A 19,503-nucleotide genomic window follows, 5' to 3' on the forward strand; every position below is an offset into this window, starting at 1 on the left:
CAAACACCTACCTGACTTGTGCTGGAGGAGAGACAGGCCGTGGCTGGAGAAAGAGGAGCACATTGCACTTTTTCCACGAGGCAGAACCAGCTTCCTCAAAAGCCATCCACAACCCACGCTCAGTCAAACTAAGTGCAAAGACACCCAAGCCCGGTCAGCACACTCAACAACCCAGCTGCCCTTTATTTAAGCATTACGAGCCTGATGTAGATACAAACAGGTGAACCCCATTTTGCAAGATGGAGGAGAACACAGAGCAACCTCCTTTGCAATTAATAACCCTAAGAGCCTTGATCTGAGATATCCCAGAGCAGGAGCGGGTGTGGCAGCAGCTAATGAGAGCTGCTGAGTCCTTTATTGATAGTGCATTTGCAATCAATCAGATGCTTAATGCAACTTGAGTCACAATTCCAAGACAAAAAAATAAGCAGATACAGAGATGGTAGCACAGACTAGGTCAGGAAGAACCTTTAAAAACATCTAATGATTAAAAAAAGCATAGAACGTGTGCAGACCTATGCATCATTGGACCCCATATTACCAGATCACCTTAAAAGAAGCAGCAATAGCTCCCTTTGGGTCAACCCATATCTGTGCACCCACAGGGACTGCCAGCTGCACCCCACAGCCCTATGTGGAGGAGTTTCTGCCACCTGCCCCAGCCCATTGCCCTGCTTTAAGATAGCAAACTGTCTGTGCTAGTGCTATGCCCTGGTCCAGAGAAGAACTACAGCTTAGGGTTTTAAAGAACAAAAGAGCAGTCACCATCCATCAAAAAGGTAATGTCATTTTCCCTATGGTCATTTTGCCAGGAGGAAGTCATCCTGGCTGGCTCACTCAGATTTTAAGGAAGGAGATGAATAAAACCAGAAATTAGAAGGAAGCTAATAGAAGCAAATAAATCAGCTGCCCCCTGCCCCCCAGCTCAGCTCCATCCCACTGTGACCAGCATCTCCACTTGCTACCCAGCTGATTTCTTTCACCAAATAAGGTCCATTCCTGCTCACCAGCACAGTCTTGAGTAGCTACAGCCTATAAATCCCACCAGAGACAGCATACAAGCACACACAACCCATCTTCTGTTAGCAAAGCACTTGGGGCCCCAAACCAGCAAACTCCTTGAGTGGGTTCTCAGCTCTGAGCAAGAGGTGAGGGGGAAAAGCTGTACAAGGGCAGGAGTGTTCAGTGGAAGTCATTGAGACCCCAGCCTCAGAGCACCTCCTTCTGGTACCCCAGTTTGGAGGAGGGCTCTGCTTCCCCTAGTACTGACTCATCTCCGCTGCAAGACTACAGCTCCTCCTGAAACCTGCCAGCCAACCTCACTTCTCTTTGGACAGGCACTAAAGGATGTTACAGATCCCACCAGCCCCAAAAGTATGTAGTTTAGCAGCCGAAATACAATACAACAGCCAGGATTCATCAAGAGGAGGCAGGTGATGGAGGAGAGCTGGGAGACCCCCCCCACTTCAGCATCACTGAATGCCCTTGGGGATTCACCACAACTTAGGTACTAGGGCCATAGGCCAACTGACTGGTCTAGCACTGCTGGGGCTGTGCAGCCCCTCACACAGATGCCAACCCTGGCTTTCTCTCTGTAAACTCAGCACTCGCGTTTTCCGCAGCAACAGAAAGTCACACAGCTGCCTGGCCCTTGTTAGCATTAAAAATTAAAGACAGAGCAAACAAAACCTAAAGCTCCAACATTTATTATGGGAATTTCCCACCCAACCAAAGACCTACACTGTGTTTTGTTTTATTTTTAATGCATCACATTAGATGTGCCTTCCAAGAAATGGCACACCATGGAGATAACCAATGGGCCGAGTTGTCCACAGAAGTGAAACAGTCTTTACCGCAGAGAAAGGAGCTGGTTGAAGCCATCAATGAGCCCTTGACCCTGGTGGGTGGGTTTGCTTTTTTTTGTTTTTAGAAAATAAAAAGAAAAAAGAAGATACTAACAAAAAAAAAAAAAAAAAAAAAAAAAAAAAAAAAAAAAAAAAAACCAAACAACCCCAGAGAAGTTTTGTACTCTATTACAAAATATAAATACGATAGTCTTGCAGGCAGGAGGGGCCCAGGGAGTGCTGCCCTCAGTAGGTGACTTCTCAGGCTCTCCCGGGGACATGGCAAGCCAGCAGGACAGAGGCCACCTCCAGATGCCGAGACGCTGCCAGCCACTCGCCCCAGCTTCACCTCCTTTCAGAATTTAAGTGCTCTTGAACTTCCATCCGAAAACTGCCAGACGTCCGGGGCTCCCTGGGCACTGCGCCAGCTGGGGGCGTACGCCGAACCTACAGAGAGCATGGGGACAGAGGAAAGAGAAGGTGTGACATGGCCCACGGTGCGACTTGTTCTCTTATTTTATGTTCTTTCGTCTTTTTTTTTCTCTCCCCCTCTTTAACAACTAAGGCAACGAGGTACAGCAGGACACAGCCCTTCCTCCTCTCAGGCCATACTCTTGTATCTGGCATCACTTGGCACCACACAGGAACTATAGAGAGTATTTAGGAGGAAAATCCTCTGGGCTTTACTGAGAAATAAGCACCAGGAGCTCTGTTTGGATAAGGATCAAGACAGCCTGTCTGAAAATTTCCACCTATTCTTTCCCCAAACTTGGAGACTTCTCCCAGCACCCACGGTGCCGAAGATCCTCTCAAAGCCACCAGTACTTTTAGTATGCCATGCGGCAGGTGGTTTAGAGAGGACTCTCTCCAGCTCATTACACATTGGGTATCACACAGCATGCAACACACTGCAGCCTCAAAGCTCGAGATGCCAAGACCCAGCGAGGTGTGCAGGCAACTCGCCATTGACTCACGCGACACGGAATAGAGTGCCAGGACAGCAAACATCCCTGGCTTTGCTCGCACAGAGCACTAGAGGGGCTGTAAGCCCCCTGCTTAAGGCCAATCACCAAGCCTTACGCTAGCCCAAATGGCAGACTAAGGGCCACCCTGCAGGTGGAGAGGTGGTGAGGCCCCATCAGCACACTACTTGAAATCCACCTCTTCATCCCAAGTGGGGAGCCTGTTTCCACAGAAACTGCTTCATTAATACTTAATAGAGTGTTCGAAGCGCTATGGGCAAGCTGCAATCAAAACTAAGTAGCTACTAGGCCATATCTGCACCAGATGCAATCTGGGGTGGCTCTTCCAAAGTCAAGAGCACATGTCTGATTTGTCCCCAGATAGGGCTTGTTACTGCTGCTGTCTGAGCCCCATATATTTCAGGCTGACCTTACAAGCGACCGAGAGTTTCAGGGAAGAAACGAGTGCCACAGTCGTCCCAGCCAAGGGCCTTAGCAACACAGTGCTGCTGCAAATCGTACACCCCACCAAGGGGAACAAAACCCAGGGACCAGTGCCTCCTGCCACATGGCAGGGAAGGAGCTCTGTGCCTGTATCCCTGAAGCTAGTTTGAAACTGGGTTCAAGGAGCAGTGGCTCTTCTGTGACTTCAGCAAACAACCCCTTCAGCCAACACCACTGTCCAAGTCCATACTACAGTTTGCCCATGCACACTCCGTAACGGTTTTCGTCCGATATAGGAGAAAAAAAAAGAGAGGGAGTGAGCTAATAGTGCCTGGTATCTCTTTTCTTTTTTGCACAAACTGTGTACTTAGATAAATCCCCAAACTGTATCTCATCGAATGCACCGAAGCCTCCTGAATGTCAAGCAAAGACATATATCACTCGTTCCTGGATTTATCGGAGATAAATATGAATATTTAATTACAAATAATGGAATATGAAACTAATAAATATGAAACATCTGTAGTCTAAATTCTGTATACTGCTGCAGTGCCTTCACTACATTAATCATTCAATTTGGAAGAGATTAAAAGCTAACAGCAAAGGGGTCCATGCCATAAAAACAAGCTCCTCCTAAAATGTTGATAGAGGTGTGAACAACAGTAACACTCTCACTCAAATATTCCTCCTATTTATTGAGACATCTTTTTGCACAGAGCAAAATTTGTAGTGAGCACAGGTCACAGGTGCGCAACACACTAAATGCAGCTGAAGAACACACAATGGGGCCTCAGGCATCCATGCCCCAGCCCAACCCATTTCAATGGGTTCACCATGCTATGAACACATCACTGCTTGCAGAACGCATCACGTTAGCGAATTCCGATTTGGTGTTGAGGTGAAAGCGTCTTGTCACTCACAAGCTACACTCTCACTGGCCAGATGTGTTTAGACAACTCCTTCAGGCAGAGCTGCTACTCCTGAAACTCCTCCAAGCCACTCTCCCTGCCCCACGTGCACAGTTCCAAGTCAGTGCAGCACCCGAAGGGCTCCTTTAGCTGAAAGCTGTAAAACAAACTCGCTGCTGCACAACTGAAAAGAAAAAAAATGCTGTATGCTTTCCACCTTGCAGCAGTGCATGGAGCCCAGATCTACCTAGAGATGCCCATATACAGACCTGTATACAGATGCCTGTATCTTTGCCTGCACATATGATTATTTCATATGAGACATAGGATAGAGAAAGACAGTGGAATGGCAACCACTGTAGGATGACATAGGGTTCACTGCTCACCCCAAAAGACAGCCAGGTTACACTCAACCTCAGGCAGACCAGCTAACACAAGTCCTCTAGACAACATCTCGAGCACAGGGGAACAACCAGCAATAAAAATAGTGAGAGGGAGGATCCACTGGAATCCGTACAGGTGTTTTGTGGCACAGGATCAAAAGCTCTGTGGATGAGGCAGCAGTAAAGTGCTCCCTGCATACACCAAGCACTGCCAGGAATGGTCACCACATCCATCCCCTTCACCTCAAGCCCACTGCACTGGGGCCAGACCCAGCCTTCTCTACACTGTGCTGGGCATCTCTCTAGCAGTGTGCGCATCTGGGCAGCTCTTGCTTTGGCACGGCATCTGCCCTGGAGACAACTAGGGGATATGAGCTTGGTGAAGGCATGCACAAGTAGGGGTTGCTGCCAGTGCTTTTCTAGACCTCCTGCACGCTCAGACAACACAACCTTCACTCCTCCTGTCGCAGGACTAAAATGGAGTTTTATTATTTCTTTTTGTCTCTCTTAGAAAAGAAGTTCACATTTTTCTTTCAATATGATGTCTTTCTGTATTTTTTTCCATCCCAAACTTTCCTTTCAGAAGGCACTGAGTAAAATACAGGCAACAAACAGTGCCATCACAAAAAGACAACAGAACAATTCAAAGGTTTTACAGGAAGGGAAAAAAAAAGGAAAAGAAAAAAGGGAAAAAAGTATTAACTCCATTACACTAGGAACAGCAAGAGACAGTATCACAGTGGTACGTGCTTTAATAAAGTAAAGAGATGCTGCAACATGCAGTATTTGTCAAACTGACAACATATACAGATCCCTGAGGAGGGAGTTGGGGGGGTGATCTGGATTCTGGATTTTAGAGACAATGCACATAAAACCTGGGAATCCCTCCAGGAAAAAAAAAAAAAAAAAGCCCATGGGAGAAGGAAAGGGAGCTCCAGCTCCTGGTGCTGGGAGCTTTGGCCATCAGTCATCCCACAGCCACGGCGCATACTCCCCCCTGCCAAGAGAAATCAGCTCCTGTCCGCACCAGCAGCCAACTTCACCCCACACACCCCCAAAACCATCCAGGGATGGAGGACTCTCAAGGAGGGACTGCAGAAGGTTTGGTTTTTTTGGCTCACCTGCCAAAGCATTGCCAAATGGGGAAATCCCCGTCGGAGACTGTGGCTGCTAAGTGAAAGCCAGAAATGTTGCTGGTTTTCGGGATGGGAGGTCATGCTTAGTCCTCAACTAACAAGAAAAAAAACCCAACCCCAAAGCTACATGTCCAGACTGCGAATGTCTTCCACTGCCCCAGCAAACTAACTCCTTAGCCCAAAAATCCCCTTCCTCAGCTTAAAGACAATCTCAGGCGGCAGGCGCTCCTTGGGGTTAAGAGCGTGCACCCCACAAACACTTGTTCTCCTACAGCCTGCTCCTGGAAGCCACCTACAGCATGTGTCAAATGAGGACACGAGAAGCTGACACTGTGTACTTTAAGGTTTTTTTTTTATTTTTTCAATAAAGGGACAAAATGGGTGTATGAACAGGATAATGCAGACAACTGCCAAAAAAACACAGACAGTGGTTTTTCCAATAGAACTTAACAAAGACCAGAAACAAATACAATAAAAAGCCAGGTTGTAATGACCTTTGGTCATCCAAATAATAAAAAAAAATAATCATCCAAACTAAAAACAAAAAATCTCCCCCACCACCCCCCCCCACGAGAAAAAAAAAAAAAAAGCCCAAAGAAAAATAAAAGATCAAATTAAGTGCCTCTGTTTTGAACAGAGCACATAAGCAATAATAAATAGTGACTCCCATAGTAAAAGATAAAATTTCAAGTTACGACAAACAGCTTTCAGTACAGGAATAGAAAAGGCCAATAACAAAATATTCTGCATTGCCATTTACAAAAAAGTATTGACTCAAGCGGGCTTTCTCTTTAATATGCTTTGCATATGAAATTCTTCCCAATCTAAATATAAAGCACCATTTAGTTTTTGGCAATGAAAAAAACTGCAAAACGGTTTTATCTTCTTTTTTTTTTTGTTTTGTTGTTGTTGGGGTTTTTTTGTGGGGTTTTTTTAAATTTTTTTTTTTTTTTTTTTTTTTTTTTACTGCATATGAAGTTAAGATGCTGGAATGTTGGGTGATAGAAGGAAAAGGGACATAAAGCACACTACATAACAAACCAACGTTATTAGCTTGCAGTACTGCATACAGTATGGCAGCAGGAAAAAAGAACGAAAAAAGATATGTACACCCCTCTGTGACGGCCAGCAGCATGACACCTGAACAGCTTTCCCCCCAGAGAGCCATCATATGGCCTCGGATCTGTCCAGTGTCACACTTTTTTTTGTCTTTTTTTTTTTTTTTTTTTTTTTTGAAACATACAAATAATTTGCACTATATTATCCTGCCAAATTAAAAAAATATACTGTGGCAGCCTGTGTGTGTTTTCTTCTTTTCTTTTTTTTCCACTACCAAAAAAGGTACATTGATACCTTTTAAGAGAACAAGCAACAGTTAAAAATACAAGCTTCAATATAAATACTATAGTGCCTACACTAGATGAACATTTAATTCAAATACCATTCTAGAAATACAGAAAAAAGAGACCATAAATGTGTTTTAGCATAGGAATCAACATGAGTGTGCATTTTCCTATATTTAAGTACTATATAATCTTAAACCTTTCCCCAAATGCATGTTTGTTTGTTTTTTTTTATACAACCTGAAGAGCTGTTTATATCCAAGGCATAGAATTTCCACTACCATTTTAAAATGAGTAACAAGTCTTGTACACCACCAAGACAATGAACCCTAAAATACAGTTTCCCCCTAAACATAATGAAGTGTCGTGGTTGGTTGTGGTGGGGTTTTTTTTCTCTTTTTTTTTTTTTCTCCTTAAAAAAATCTTTTTCTTAACATTTATATTTAAAAAAGTTGGGGTTTTTTTCTTTTTTTTCTTTTTCTTTTGTACAAAAAAATTCCTTGCACGGTAGGAGCAAAAGCAAATCATTCATTTTATGTGAGTGTAGAGTCTGTTTCCATTCACAGCGCTGTAACGTTGCGTCCGAGAAGATAAGCTCATTAGTCAAGTAAATGGCTGGCAAAGTTTGTGGGGTTGTTTGTTGTGGGTTTTTTTTATGCTCATCAATGAAACTGTTTGATTATTTTTTATTATTATTGGGTTTGTAGGTTTTTTTCAGCATTCTTGCAACTTTTCCCTTAAACTATAGACCTGTAAACTGGGAAAATTGTACAGTGCACTTAATTGTCCTATCTGAGCAGTCTTATTTTATACTCAACCTCTGTACCTTTGATTAAAGAAAAGATACAGACATCACAGGCAGAGTCAAGTGCTATATGAACACCAACCGGGGCAGGCGCTAGCTTAAGAATAAAACAAGGAATCCTCTTCCACATCAACACAAATAGCACATAGAGCAGGTGTGGGGGAAAGGGAAGAAATGGACAACTTGTAGGGAGCACAGACAGATACCGATACTCGTTTTGCTTCCCCCCCCTCCCCCCCCCCCATCTTTAATTTTCCATCACTTCTTCTAAGCGTCACATTAAAGGCAAGTCTCAATAGTTCGTAGTTAATCACCACTGTGTCGATATTAGCTTATACACCTGTTCTAGTTTAAAATGGCAAACAGTACCACGTTGTGCTAATAAATCACCTTTTATTTAGAGTTTTGCTCCTCTATCCGATACACTCAGTAAAATATTATTGCCAGTCTTTATTTTATTTTTTTTATATGGTATACACGAGGTCTTAAAAGTTTATAATTTGATTGTCAGCTTGACAACCAAGTGGCTCTGGATTTATTTGTTTTGGTGCCAGAATCAATAAAAAGATATTATTAAAAGTAAATATTCGTCACAAAATGGATTTCCTTACTTGTGTATTTAATGGCATTGAAGGGCCTCTGCGCATTTCCCATTCTATTTAATCATCAATGGGGATGGGAAATAAAGGCCGGGGCAGGGGAGGGGGTGGTGTGCAGGGAGGGTAAGGTTCTGTATCTTGTTTTAAGCTCCCTCTAGGAGAGAAGCAGGTTTTTAGACTGGTATGCTCAGTTTGGTTTTAAACATAATGAAACTAATAATAATAAAAGGCAGGGGAGAATGATGATTAACTAGGACTGAGCAGGCAATTTCTTTCTCTTTTTTAGGTTTTTCTTTCCTCGTCGTTCTTAGGTAGCCGATGTTGTAAGGGACACGAGACAGACTCGCACACTCGCTGGGAAGAAGCTCGTTGCTGTCACCGACGTGGAGACGAGCTACGCATGGAGGACGAGCAGAAAGGAGCCATTGGCATTGGCCGCGACAGATCCAAGGCACTCAGATTAATTTTGTGTGAGTGTGTGTGTTTGTGTCATTTAAACCAAATGCTAAGAGAAATCTACCTCTTGCTGACTGGTGCCAGTCAGCTACCTCCCAATTAAAGGCTTTCTTTTTTCTCTTTCTCCAATCAGTGGGTTTGCTCTTTTTAAGAAAGCACTTTAGCTAAAGCAATGCTTCTTTAGTGCTATAGGTCCTGTCCATAGAGGGTTACCCAAAGCGTGTTTTCCTTCGTACGTCACAAAACAAAACTGTACATGATATGTATTATAGGATGTATGCAGCATGGTCGGTTTTGTTTGCTCTTGGGTTTGGTTCTGTTTTGATTTTCTCTTTTTCTTTTCTCTCTCATCTTTTTTTTTTTTTTCCTTTCCTTTTTTTTTTTTTTCCTTTTTTTCTTTTTTTTTTTTCCGAACGGAACTGGAAACAGCGACGTGTTTGCTCAGCAACTAATCAGGGACAATTTCAACAGCCATAACATACCATACATGCTGTCTAATCAGGAAAAAAGGAAAAAAAAAGAAACAAAACGAGAAACAAGGGGGGGGAAAACAGCCAACAAAAAAACCCAAGGAAACCAACCAAAAAGAAAACAAAAAACCAACATACACAACATGTAAATTATTGCACAAGAGAAAGGCTCAAAGTTTGCGTAAAATGCAATAGTATTGCCCCGATACAGATCATGCATTCAAACGGTGAGAACAAAAAAGAAATTAAACAAGGTGTGCTGGTGACAAGCACTTTCCAAATATCCTTAGCTTCCATGATTTCCATCACAAGGGACTAGAAAACCTCTACGGGGATGTGGGATGGGGGAGGGATGAGGGTGGGTATAGGGCACGGGGCAGGGGTGTGTTACGAATATACCTCTATTCAGTTTTTATCTCGTTATTCAAGACTCGATCACTGTGCCATTTTTTCATGTGTTTCTCCAGGGTACTGTACACGCTAAAAGGCATCTTACAAATCTCGCATTTGTAAACGTCCTTTCCCACCTGCCCGTGTGTTTTCATGTGCCGGGTGAGCTTGCTACTCTGGGCGCAGGCGTAGTTGCAAAGCTCACACTTATACGGCCTCTCGCCCGTGTGGCTCCGTCTGTGGACGGTGAGATTACTACAGTTCTTGAAGACCTTCCCACAGTACTCACAAGTGTCGCTGCGTCTGCCCTCTTTTGAGCTGGGCCTGCCAGGGCCCGGGCCACTAATATGGGGGGTGCTCCCTCCGCTTCCCGTGCCACTGCGGCCTGAGATCCCTCCGTCCAGCTCACCCGGCGGCGTGGAGAAGCGCAGGCTGCCATTCTCCGAGGAGTGCTCGGAAGAGGAGGCGAAGGGCGATTGTCGCGAGTCGCCGAAGCTGAGGAAGGGGTCCTTCAGCTGCCGGGAGGCGGCATAGCCTGCTAGCCACTGGGAATAAACGTTCTCGGTGTTGGGCATGGCAGCAGGCGGCAGGTCGAACTCCTTCTCCAGCTTGATGCGTTTGGAGAAGGGGCTCAGGGAGCTGGGGCTACCCAGAAGCAGCTTTTTGGAAAGGCCTCCCGAGGCAGACTCCCCTGGGGAGCAGCCCCGGCCGTTGACCGCCCCTTCGTCGATGCGGTCAGACTCGCCAGCCACCGAGTCTTCATCACAAGTGTCCCTGTGCACCTCGGGCTCGGGGAGGTGGCCCCGCTTGTGTTTCTCCCCCAGGACCTGGTGGAAGGCCTCACTGAAGTGCTGCATGGAGCTCAAGACCATGCCCTGCATGACATCCGGCATCGACCGTCCCTCCTCACTGGCCCGCGAGTTGTTCTCATGGTGGCGGGCTGCCTCCAGGCTCATCCCAAAGCTGTAGTCCGGCCTGTCACTCTCATTCAAGTCCTCCTCCTCTTCCTCCTCCTCCTCCTCTTCCTCCTCCTCCTCTTCCTCCTCCTCCTCATCCCCATTCTCAGGAATCATGTTGGGATCATTCTCACTCTTGAACTTGGCCACCACAGACTTGAGGGCACTGCTGGCGCTGCCCACCAGGTCACTGGTGCCCGGCTCAGGGGAGCTGGCAGTGGAGAGCCCATCATCTGACTTCACCGTCATGGGGGAGGACTTGTGCATGTGTGTCTTCATGTGGCGCTTCAGCTTGCTGGCCTGTGTGCAGGCATGGTCGCAGAGGTTGCACTTGTAGGGCTTCTCTCCAGTGTGGCTCCGTCGGTGGACCACTAGGTTGCTCTGAAATTTGAAGGTCTTCCCACAGAACTCACAGGACTTGGACTTCATGGGTGGCTGAGAGGGAGGAGGAGCAGACTGCAGAGGAGGAAGGGGTGGTGTGGCCAGGAATGGGGGCTTGTTGCCAGGCTGGAAGGGCTGCAGCAACCTTTGCATAGGGCTGGGCCGACTCGGGGACAAGGGTGGGCTGGAGGTGTTGCCGGCCAGCTCCCGCAGCCTCCGGGAGAAATCCATAGCGGGGGGCTCCATTGCCATGGGGTTCAGTCGCAGCACCCTGTCAAAGGCACTAGGGTGATGGGTGGCCAGAGCCATTTCTTCCGCACCCAGGCGCTCAATGCGATGCGGATCCAAATGGTGCCTTGGGGGAGGGCTAAAGAGGGGCGGTGTGGGTGGGAAACGCCCTTCTCCCAGCCCCGACGCCTCCCTTGAGACCGAGCCGGGTATTCTGAGCAGGTTAAAAGGGTTATTGTCTGCAATGTGAATCCCATGGAGAGGTGGCTGGGAAGGGCACTCTGCACCTAGTCCTGTTGGGATACCAACCCGTGGCGTCAGGGGGCTGCCGTGCTCGCTTTCTAGGTAGATCCGTAAGCCATGCGTGTTCTGTGCGTGCTGCAAGAGGAACCAGGCGCTGTTGAAAGGCTGTTTACAAGTCGTACACGTGTAGCTGCTGGGCTCGTCTTTACCTGCAAAATAACACAACAAGCAGCGTCAATCTCCAGCCATCCACCAGCAGGGTGAGAGCTCACCTCCCCCCCAAGATGCTCAGCTCAGAGTTAGAGAAGGGATATCCCAGCTCAGGCACAGGCAGTGGACAGCGGACACAGGAGCAGGCAAAGGCCACGATGGGGACGTCCAAACCCACCCAGTGTGCACCTACTTCCTCCCATCATCCCCAGCCCAGGGATCAAGACCAAATGCTATCAGGTAATTGCGGTTAAAAAAATGCATTATAGAAAAAACTAAGTCAGTGGATGGCTGCTGCAACTCCCAGCAGATGTTATGCTGCAAGAGGCTGCTAATATTTAAACTGTGAATAAAAGAAATAAAATATGCAATACAATACAATAAGTAAAATAATAAATACATCTTCCTCTGACAAGCACTGCAGAAAACCCCACGCATGGGTTCAAAGCAGCAATCCAAAGCAATACAACTGCTATCAGGCTGGGCATCATCATGCTGTTAGCCTCCTCCTTATTTTGAGAAACTAACAATGTGTGCAGAATTGGGCGGCATGTCCTGCTCCTTAGCAAAGATTCATCTTGAGGGCAGCGGGAGGGAAAAAAGGGGGAAAAAACGCAATAAACCAGAGCATGGGACAGAGAGAGAAGAAGACAGAGAGAGCAGCAGCACAGCCAGGAAAAGAGCTGGAGAGCGGCCAAGAGGCCTGGCCGAACGCCCTGCCAGAGTCGCATTATTTCTCTCACACTGAAAAGAAGCTGAGGACGGTAAATGCCACTTTGGCAAGTAGTGAGCTAACTCTATTTAATGATAATTTATTTTTGGAGATAACACGGACATTATAAAAGAGCAACCAACTAATAAATAACTAAACAAAAAGCCAGCTAATAATGATAGCAGAGAACAGTCCCTCCTAATATATGGTAAAACAAGGGGGATGAATAACTTTTTGAGGGCTGCCCACAAGGAAAGAGTGGTGGTGTGAGATACAGCGAAGGTGAGCTTTGATTGATTCCTCCAGTTTTGCAGATAATTCACTGCTACACCCCTACATGGAGTGGTTTGTTTTAGGAAATGCTGCTAAACTTAAACCAGGGGTAAGAGGAGGATAACATTTTCTTTCCAGTCCTGCCCAGCAGTTCCTTATGGAGCCGCTGCTTAATGTTATTAAAAAAAAAATGAAAAGCCACAATATGAGGTTTGCTGAGGGCACCTGGTATCTGCCTGCAACACGTATTCCTGCCCTGACCCAAAATTTACTTTATGAGGCACCAGCTCCACGGGAGCCACTCCTGGGTAAATCTCTTTATAGGCTGCACTGAGAGTCACCCCCAATGTTTCCTCTTTTACCTTATATGCAGAAAACCGAAAGAAAAAACAAATTAGGCACATTTGGGAAGAAAACATTGTTTTCTCTGCACCCAAGACTGGAAAGAAAACGCTGCACCTCTCTTGCTTCCTATCTCACTCAGGATGAGGGGAAGAAAAGGCATTTTCAGTCTACAGCAAGCTGAATGATGATCCGAGGACACCAGAGGCAGCTTTCCTCCCTGTCTCCCAGCTCCGCATTATCCTTCATCTGGCCTAAGAAGCTGGATTGAGCAACTAAAACAAGACTACATCGTCCACAGAAGGCATTTAACACTTTAATCACTTTTAAAGCCCTTGGAATAATATTTAACGTTTCATCCAGGAGCCAGCATTGAGACAAAACGCACCGTGCTGTTTAGCGTGTGGTAGGCACACGAGCGCAGATACACACTGAAATCTGCTCGAATTAGAGGGAAATTCAATTGGACTTCCTCATTCCTATGCTCATTTGTGAGCTCAGAAAAAAAAATCTTAAATGGGAAAATTTCATCTTGCTTCACCATAATGAAGTGGAAGTTTTTAACACCACGGTAGGAGCTAACAATGTACCACTACCTCGCCTCTCTACCTTATAGATCAGGTCAGAGAAAATAGCATTTTATCCTATAATGAGGAAACAACATCGAGCATTCGCTACCGCATTTTAGCACTCCCATCAACTAGATATTCCAGATCATAAGGGCAGCTCGTGTAATCATAATGTCAATGAGAAGGGCTGTTACGACTAAGAGTAAAGATTACATGGAAAAATCTGCTTTGAAACTAGTAATTATTACCAGTCCACTAATAGCAAATGATGCATTACAGTTTCACCGTATAATCTGTATTTCACTCAGCTCCTGCCAGTACAGCCCTTATTATATTACAGCGCTCACAAATTCTAAATTCCTAAACTACAGTCATCAATAAATGTGTTACCTGCCATAATTTGCAAAATTACTTTGTTCATAACATCTTCAACTGTTATAAGGACCAGAATTGATTTCCTGCACAGCAAAATTAGGGCTACATTGATTTAGTGGAGTGTAAAATGTAATATTATTCTTCATTTGTTTGCCTGAAAAACAAGTTTTCAATTCACCATCCACACTTGGTAATCAAGATAATAATTTACATTTACAATCATGTTTATGTACCAAATTTCCCTAAACAACCCACCATTTTCAAGGGAGCAGTGTTAAAACCAGGCAATAAAATAAAGCAGTGAATCAGTTAAAATCCACCTCCTGCTCTGGAGAGATGTGATTTCTAATGTGTCTATTAGTGCTTGATTAATTATGAAGGCTATTGACTGACCATATCACCACTCAGAGATACGTTCCAGTCTGATGCAGACTTGCCAAACTGCAAGAATTATGGCACTTATCCACGTTGCCTGCCAGTGGTGAGATGAGTCCTTATGCTGCCACAGCAACCCCTGGTTTTCGAAGGGACTTTCCTTCCTCCTGTCCCACCACCGTGCTGTGGTATGGCATTCAGGTCCCCCCTGAAGCCAGAGAGGATTGCAGGACCCAAAGGCTGTGGATCCACTAATGTCTCCTAGCTATGAGCGACCATCCTCCACATCCACATTGGCTTCCCAGACAAAGTATCTGGGCAAGACCACAGTAAAGCAGGGAAAGCATAGTGAAGTGATGCAGTAGCGGGTGCTGGCCAAGGACAGAAATGGTGAAAGTCCCATGGGGCTGTTTGTGCCTCATGAGGCACTGTGTTGGAATGTGTTACTCAAAGCAGCATGGTGATGCCACTGGGGGGATCAGTTGATTTCCAAGAGAATAGGAGGAATCCCCAATCGAAATGCCGAGTGGTCTCCACTGAGCCAGCCCTCCTTGGCTACCAGCAGGAGCTGGAGCTGGCATCCTCAGCTGCTTCACATCAATGAACTTGAGGTGAAAAGTTCCCATTCTCTGAGCTTTCCTGCAGTACACATCTCTTATCTGTCCTACATCATGACCAACACAATATATCTGGCTAAAGCACAACTTCCTCCAACCCACAAACCATATTTAAGGCAAAGCATGAAATACCAATGGAAATCATTCCAACCAGTTCTGAAGGAAAGCATGGGCTGCCTATCACCAGTCAGTTCCCACAGATAACCACACAGATAATGGAGTCCACCTGAAGTTCTCTGGCTCAGATCTCTACCCGTTCTCTTTTACTGTTGAGGGGTTTTTTGGGGGGAGACGAACTGAAGAGTCCTCTGGTAAGCAATGTGCCCCCATTCCATGCACCACAGCACACTCTGGAATTCTACTATTTTTCCACTCTGAAGCTACCACTCCGAAGCTACCACTCCATCGTTTTCCACTACTCAAGGACCAGCCTAGCCCTTTCACCCCACCAGTATGCCAGGAAGGAGCTGGCTATCCTCTAAGCCTCCTGCAGAGCTGCTGCCCTCTGCAGTATCACACCCCAGCTCTGTATGCTCTTCTAGCCAGAAATCACATCAGGCAGCTTGCAGCTATGGTCCCAACACACCCTGCTCGACAGTCTTTTCAGATCATACCATAAACCCACCTTTATTGCTTCTCACCCATCCTCCCAGCTAATTAGCCACAGTTGCATTTGCACTTCTAAATCACCAACAACGTCCTAACCACCACTGAGGCTCCCATCAGTGCCTGCTGACCCCTCCCATCCACTCATGCTTCTCCAACTAAGCCCCCACATTCCCAAAGCTGTTGGCCAGCTCTGAATTGTCTGTGCCAGCTATATCACCCAGGACTTGGTCTTCTGATATGCTGTCACACAGTGCCATATCCAACACGTTGCAGAGTCGATTTCATCTACATTTATCAACCACAGTTGTCATCTGGAAGAATGAAGTCAAGTTTATTTGACAAGATCTATATTCCATAAATCTAAGCTGAGTGGCATGAGTTATATTTCTAGCCTTTAATTCTTTATCAATTGAATCTTATATTGGCTCTTCAGTTATTTTGCCCAGAAGAGATAAGAAAAGTGTTGCCAACTCTCCCCTGGTTACCCTGACTAGCTCTTGACAGCATCTTCCCAGTCCATAAGCTTCGTTTAAAACCAGTATCACAGGTCAACTTTTTAGAGATTCTTGGGTGCAACCTGTTAGGGCCTTTTCATTTGAAAATATTTATTTCTGTTGTACAAAACCCTTCTTGGCTGCTAATGAGCTAGAAAAAAATGTCATGATTCACATAACGTTGCTGCTTTCCTGGTCTACGATAGAAATATTCATTAAACATTTCTACCTTACTTCTTTCTCCCTCCATTACTTCAAGGGTTTCTCTTTTCTCCAGGACTCTGATCAACCCTCCTCCCAGTCCATGCCAGGCACAGGTTTTCCTCAGCATCTTCAGCTTCCCTCACTAGTTCTCTACCCATTGTGGTTTCTGCCTGTGATTGATTGCTATCTATCCTCAATTTTTTTAATTGTCATATATTGATTTTTGTAATATCTAATTGCTGTTCTCATCTCACCACTGAAGCGAGTGAAGTGGCTTTTGGACTTAGGCCAAAGTTGCCTTCTCCTTCCTGGACAGCTCATCAACACTTTACAAATAGCTTCTAATTACCAGTTGCATTTTTGCATGTACATTTTTCCTCCCGGTCAATTTTGCTGCTCCTTTTCTACACATTTAGGAAATTACCCCGAGGCAAAATACCTGGGGGATACCTTGTACCAAATAAAGATGTGGGGCCAATAAGAAAACTGACTGGTCTCACCCTCTGTTATGCATTTATTCCATTTCATAGCCAGCAAAGGACTAGTGTTAGGGCACAGCATCTCACTACAGCACCAATGTTTAGTGTTTCTCAAGTTACTGGCTTCTGCCTAAAAAGCAGCAGAACAGCTCTTGCCTGCCATGCCCCCAAAAGAAGCAGTTTATTCAGTGACACACGAGTGACAGATTCAGCTTCTGATCCGAAAAACGTTAACAAATAAGTGGGATGGATATTGGCATTTGAGTGCCTTTAAGGGCAGTTGGCACAATTACTCAGTAAAATATGAAGAGATGGTTGCTCTCAGCATAGAGGGCTTTTTTAATGTTTAAAAAAAAACAAAGCTGGCTCTTCTGTGCTGTGCTCACAGATACACCCGGTGGGCTCAGAGTCCAACCAAAAGCAAGCCAACACCTCCAGGCACAATATAGCTGGCTCCAAGCAAGATCCACAACCATGTCCACAGCCACCAGCAGCAAAGCCAGACAAGATGCTGGGGAGAAGACCAGCTGGGAGGAGAAGCTGTCAGATAGATGCCACTGCTGGGAGGGGAAAAAAATAAAAATAAATGGATTTCTGGAGCTAGGCATGCAAGTTCAGGCATTGCCAAGTGAGTAATGGAATAATCTGCACGAGTGTGCCAATGTGCTTTGGAAGAGCTTCCTTCGTTTCTCAAAAGTCAGGGCTGGATCCAGGAAAGCTGCTCGCCGGACACAGCAGCGCTGTACAGGAAAGTGACACTGAAATACCCCCTGCAGCAACCTCTCAGTGCCCCTGTCCAAAACAGGCAGTCCATGGCACAGTACACTCCTGGGGAAGGGCCACTGGATTAAGGAGCAGAAGTTTACTGTAAGGTGTGTTTCACCAGAGGGCACCGCACAGGCTGCACACCAACACGCAGTATTAGAGACCCCTCAGCCTTCCCAGTGTTTTCACAAAAAATGGGCAGTGTAAGCAGTCACTGCACGCATGCCAACACTGTTTGCAAGGATTTTATTCACAGCTGCAGATTTACTCTCTTGGAGAAATCCCCATGTCAGAGAAATCTCTGAACACACCAGATTTGTCCCTTACTGCCTGGACAGTTCGGCAGCATTGGTCCGTGAGTGAGCACCACCAGCCTTGGTGGCTTAGCTCGTGTGTTCTCTTTCATCTTCCCCAAAACCCTGCAGGTTTAGGAAAAGCCAAGGTGTCTTTGGGCTATCTGCACCTACAGAGCACATACATACCTTCTGCTACCAAACTGCAGAGAATAGAAGTTAAAAGCAACTCAAATACCTGCAACCTGTAGTAAACACTCTCTTCTGTTCAACACCAAACAATTACTAGAGGAACATCCCACGCCAAACACAGGATCTTCTTTATACAGCTTTAATGTCAACTGACTGCTTGATTTTTGGACTGATAAATTTGGAGTTGTTAGGGTATTTAAGCAGGGAAGGGGGAAGAAAAAAATTGAGCTAATTGTTACCAGTTGTACTCGATTCAGTTCTTCTCCATCTGTCCTGTCACATATCTCCTTTTCTTTTTTTTTTCCCCTTCTCTCTCTGCCTTTCTCTCTCTTTTGGAAATCCATACTGTTGAAATTCCTTTCAACTGAAAACTAAAGTGAAACGGTTGGGTCACAGGAAGCATCACAGGGCCAAGAGATAAGTGGGTCCACTCCATGCTTGAAGCAGCCCACTTCTCCCTTATAAGAAACAGCTGCTTTGGCATGACTCACCTTTTCCTGGTGGTTGGTAGCTTAAGTTTAGATGGGAAACTGTAACTGTCCAAACACTTTTCTTGCCTTCTTGCACTAATTCTTCCTCTAAATACTCCAGTGCTTTATTAACCTAGTCCATCATTAACCAGTTATAAGTAGCTTTTAACACTTATCATTAGCATTGTCACTGTTGTTGTAGTAATAATTATATAATAATAAATAACAGCTGTCGCTGCATTTATGTGCAACAGGAGGTTTTCTCTCTAATCTTTTCTCCTTTTCACTAAATGAATCAAATTCAGAAAGACTGAAAAACAAAAATGCCCCCCCAAACTCTCTAAGAAGTGACAGAGGGTTTCTTGTGAAACAAGAAGCAACACTGCTGTTGTGCATCTGAAAAATGAAATTCTGCAAATCAAGCCCACACTGTGATGAACAGAGCTGACAGGAAGTCCTGGCACCAGCTGAGTTGTGAAAATGTCAAAAACCTAGGAGATCTTTTGCTTTGTGAGACCTTCAGCGCCCCATTTGCCATCGTTACCAGCCTTCCCTGATCTACAGCTTACTGATAAAAGACTTACTGATATGCCTAAATATAATTCTTCTCCCTGCATATTAAAACTCCCTGAAATCATTGGAATAAAACTGGGAAAACATTTTCTAAGATAAACACCAACAATGTCACTTTTTTTTGTGGCAACTCCTTTTAAAAGCCCCTCTTTTAAAGAAGAACAGGGCCAAAACAGTAACACCCAAACTTCAGAAAGAAACCAAATAACATCATTAATGAAAACAAAGGTACAAACTGCCATTGCCTTGCCACATTTGGGGAGTCAGACCAGAGCTAGGAACTCCAGGAATTCACCTGTTTCTGTCAAAGCTAAATCTTCATCATGTTTTGCAGCACTTCTCAGGTTTCAACCGTGTAAAGTTTTTTGAGCTTCAGGAAAGAGCAAGTGGGAAGGCAGGGAAG

General features: G+C 45.2%; 1 protein-coding gene across 5 annotated transcripts in view; it reads right to left on the reverse strand.

The window, feature by feature from the left end:
- Positions 1-1,973: 1,973 nt before the first annotated feature.
- The window catches only part of BCL11A (BCL11 transcription factor A), a 71,740-nt gene continuing 54,210 nt past the window's right edge, over positions 1,974-19,503 (reverse strand). Inside the window, exons 3-4 of one of the 5 annotated variants that reach the window (XM_064146062.1) lie at positions 9,878-11,757; positions 1,974-2,291 (exon numbers count right to left, since the gene is read on the reverse strand). In XM_064146062.1, coding sequence (XP_064002132.1) covers positions 2,190-2,291; positions 9,878-11,757 — 1,982 coding nt within the window. In that variant the 3' untranslated portion in view covers positions 1,974-2,189. Of the gene's footprint in view, positions 2,292-6,012; positions 11,758-19,503 lie in introns of those variants that run through there. The other 4 variants (XM_064146064.1, XM_064146063.1, XM_064146065.1 and 1 more) reach the window with 4 other exon arrangements.

Source organism: Pogoniulus pusillus, chromosome 7, assembly GCF_015220805.1.
Source record: "Pogoniulus pusillus isolate bPogPus1 chromosome 7, bPogPus1.pri, whole genome shotgun sequence".
Lineage (NCBI taxonomy): Eukaryota > Metazoa > Chordata > Aves > Piciformes > Lybiidae > Pogoniulus > Pogoniulus pusillus.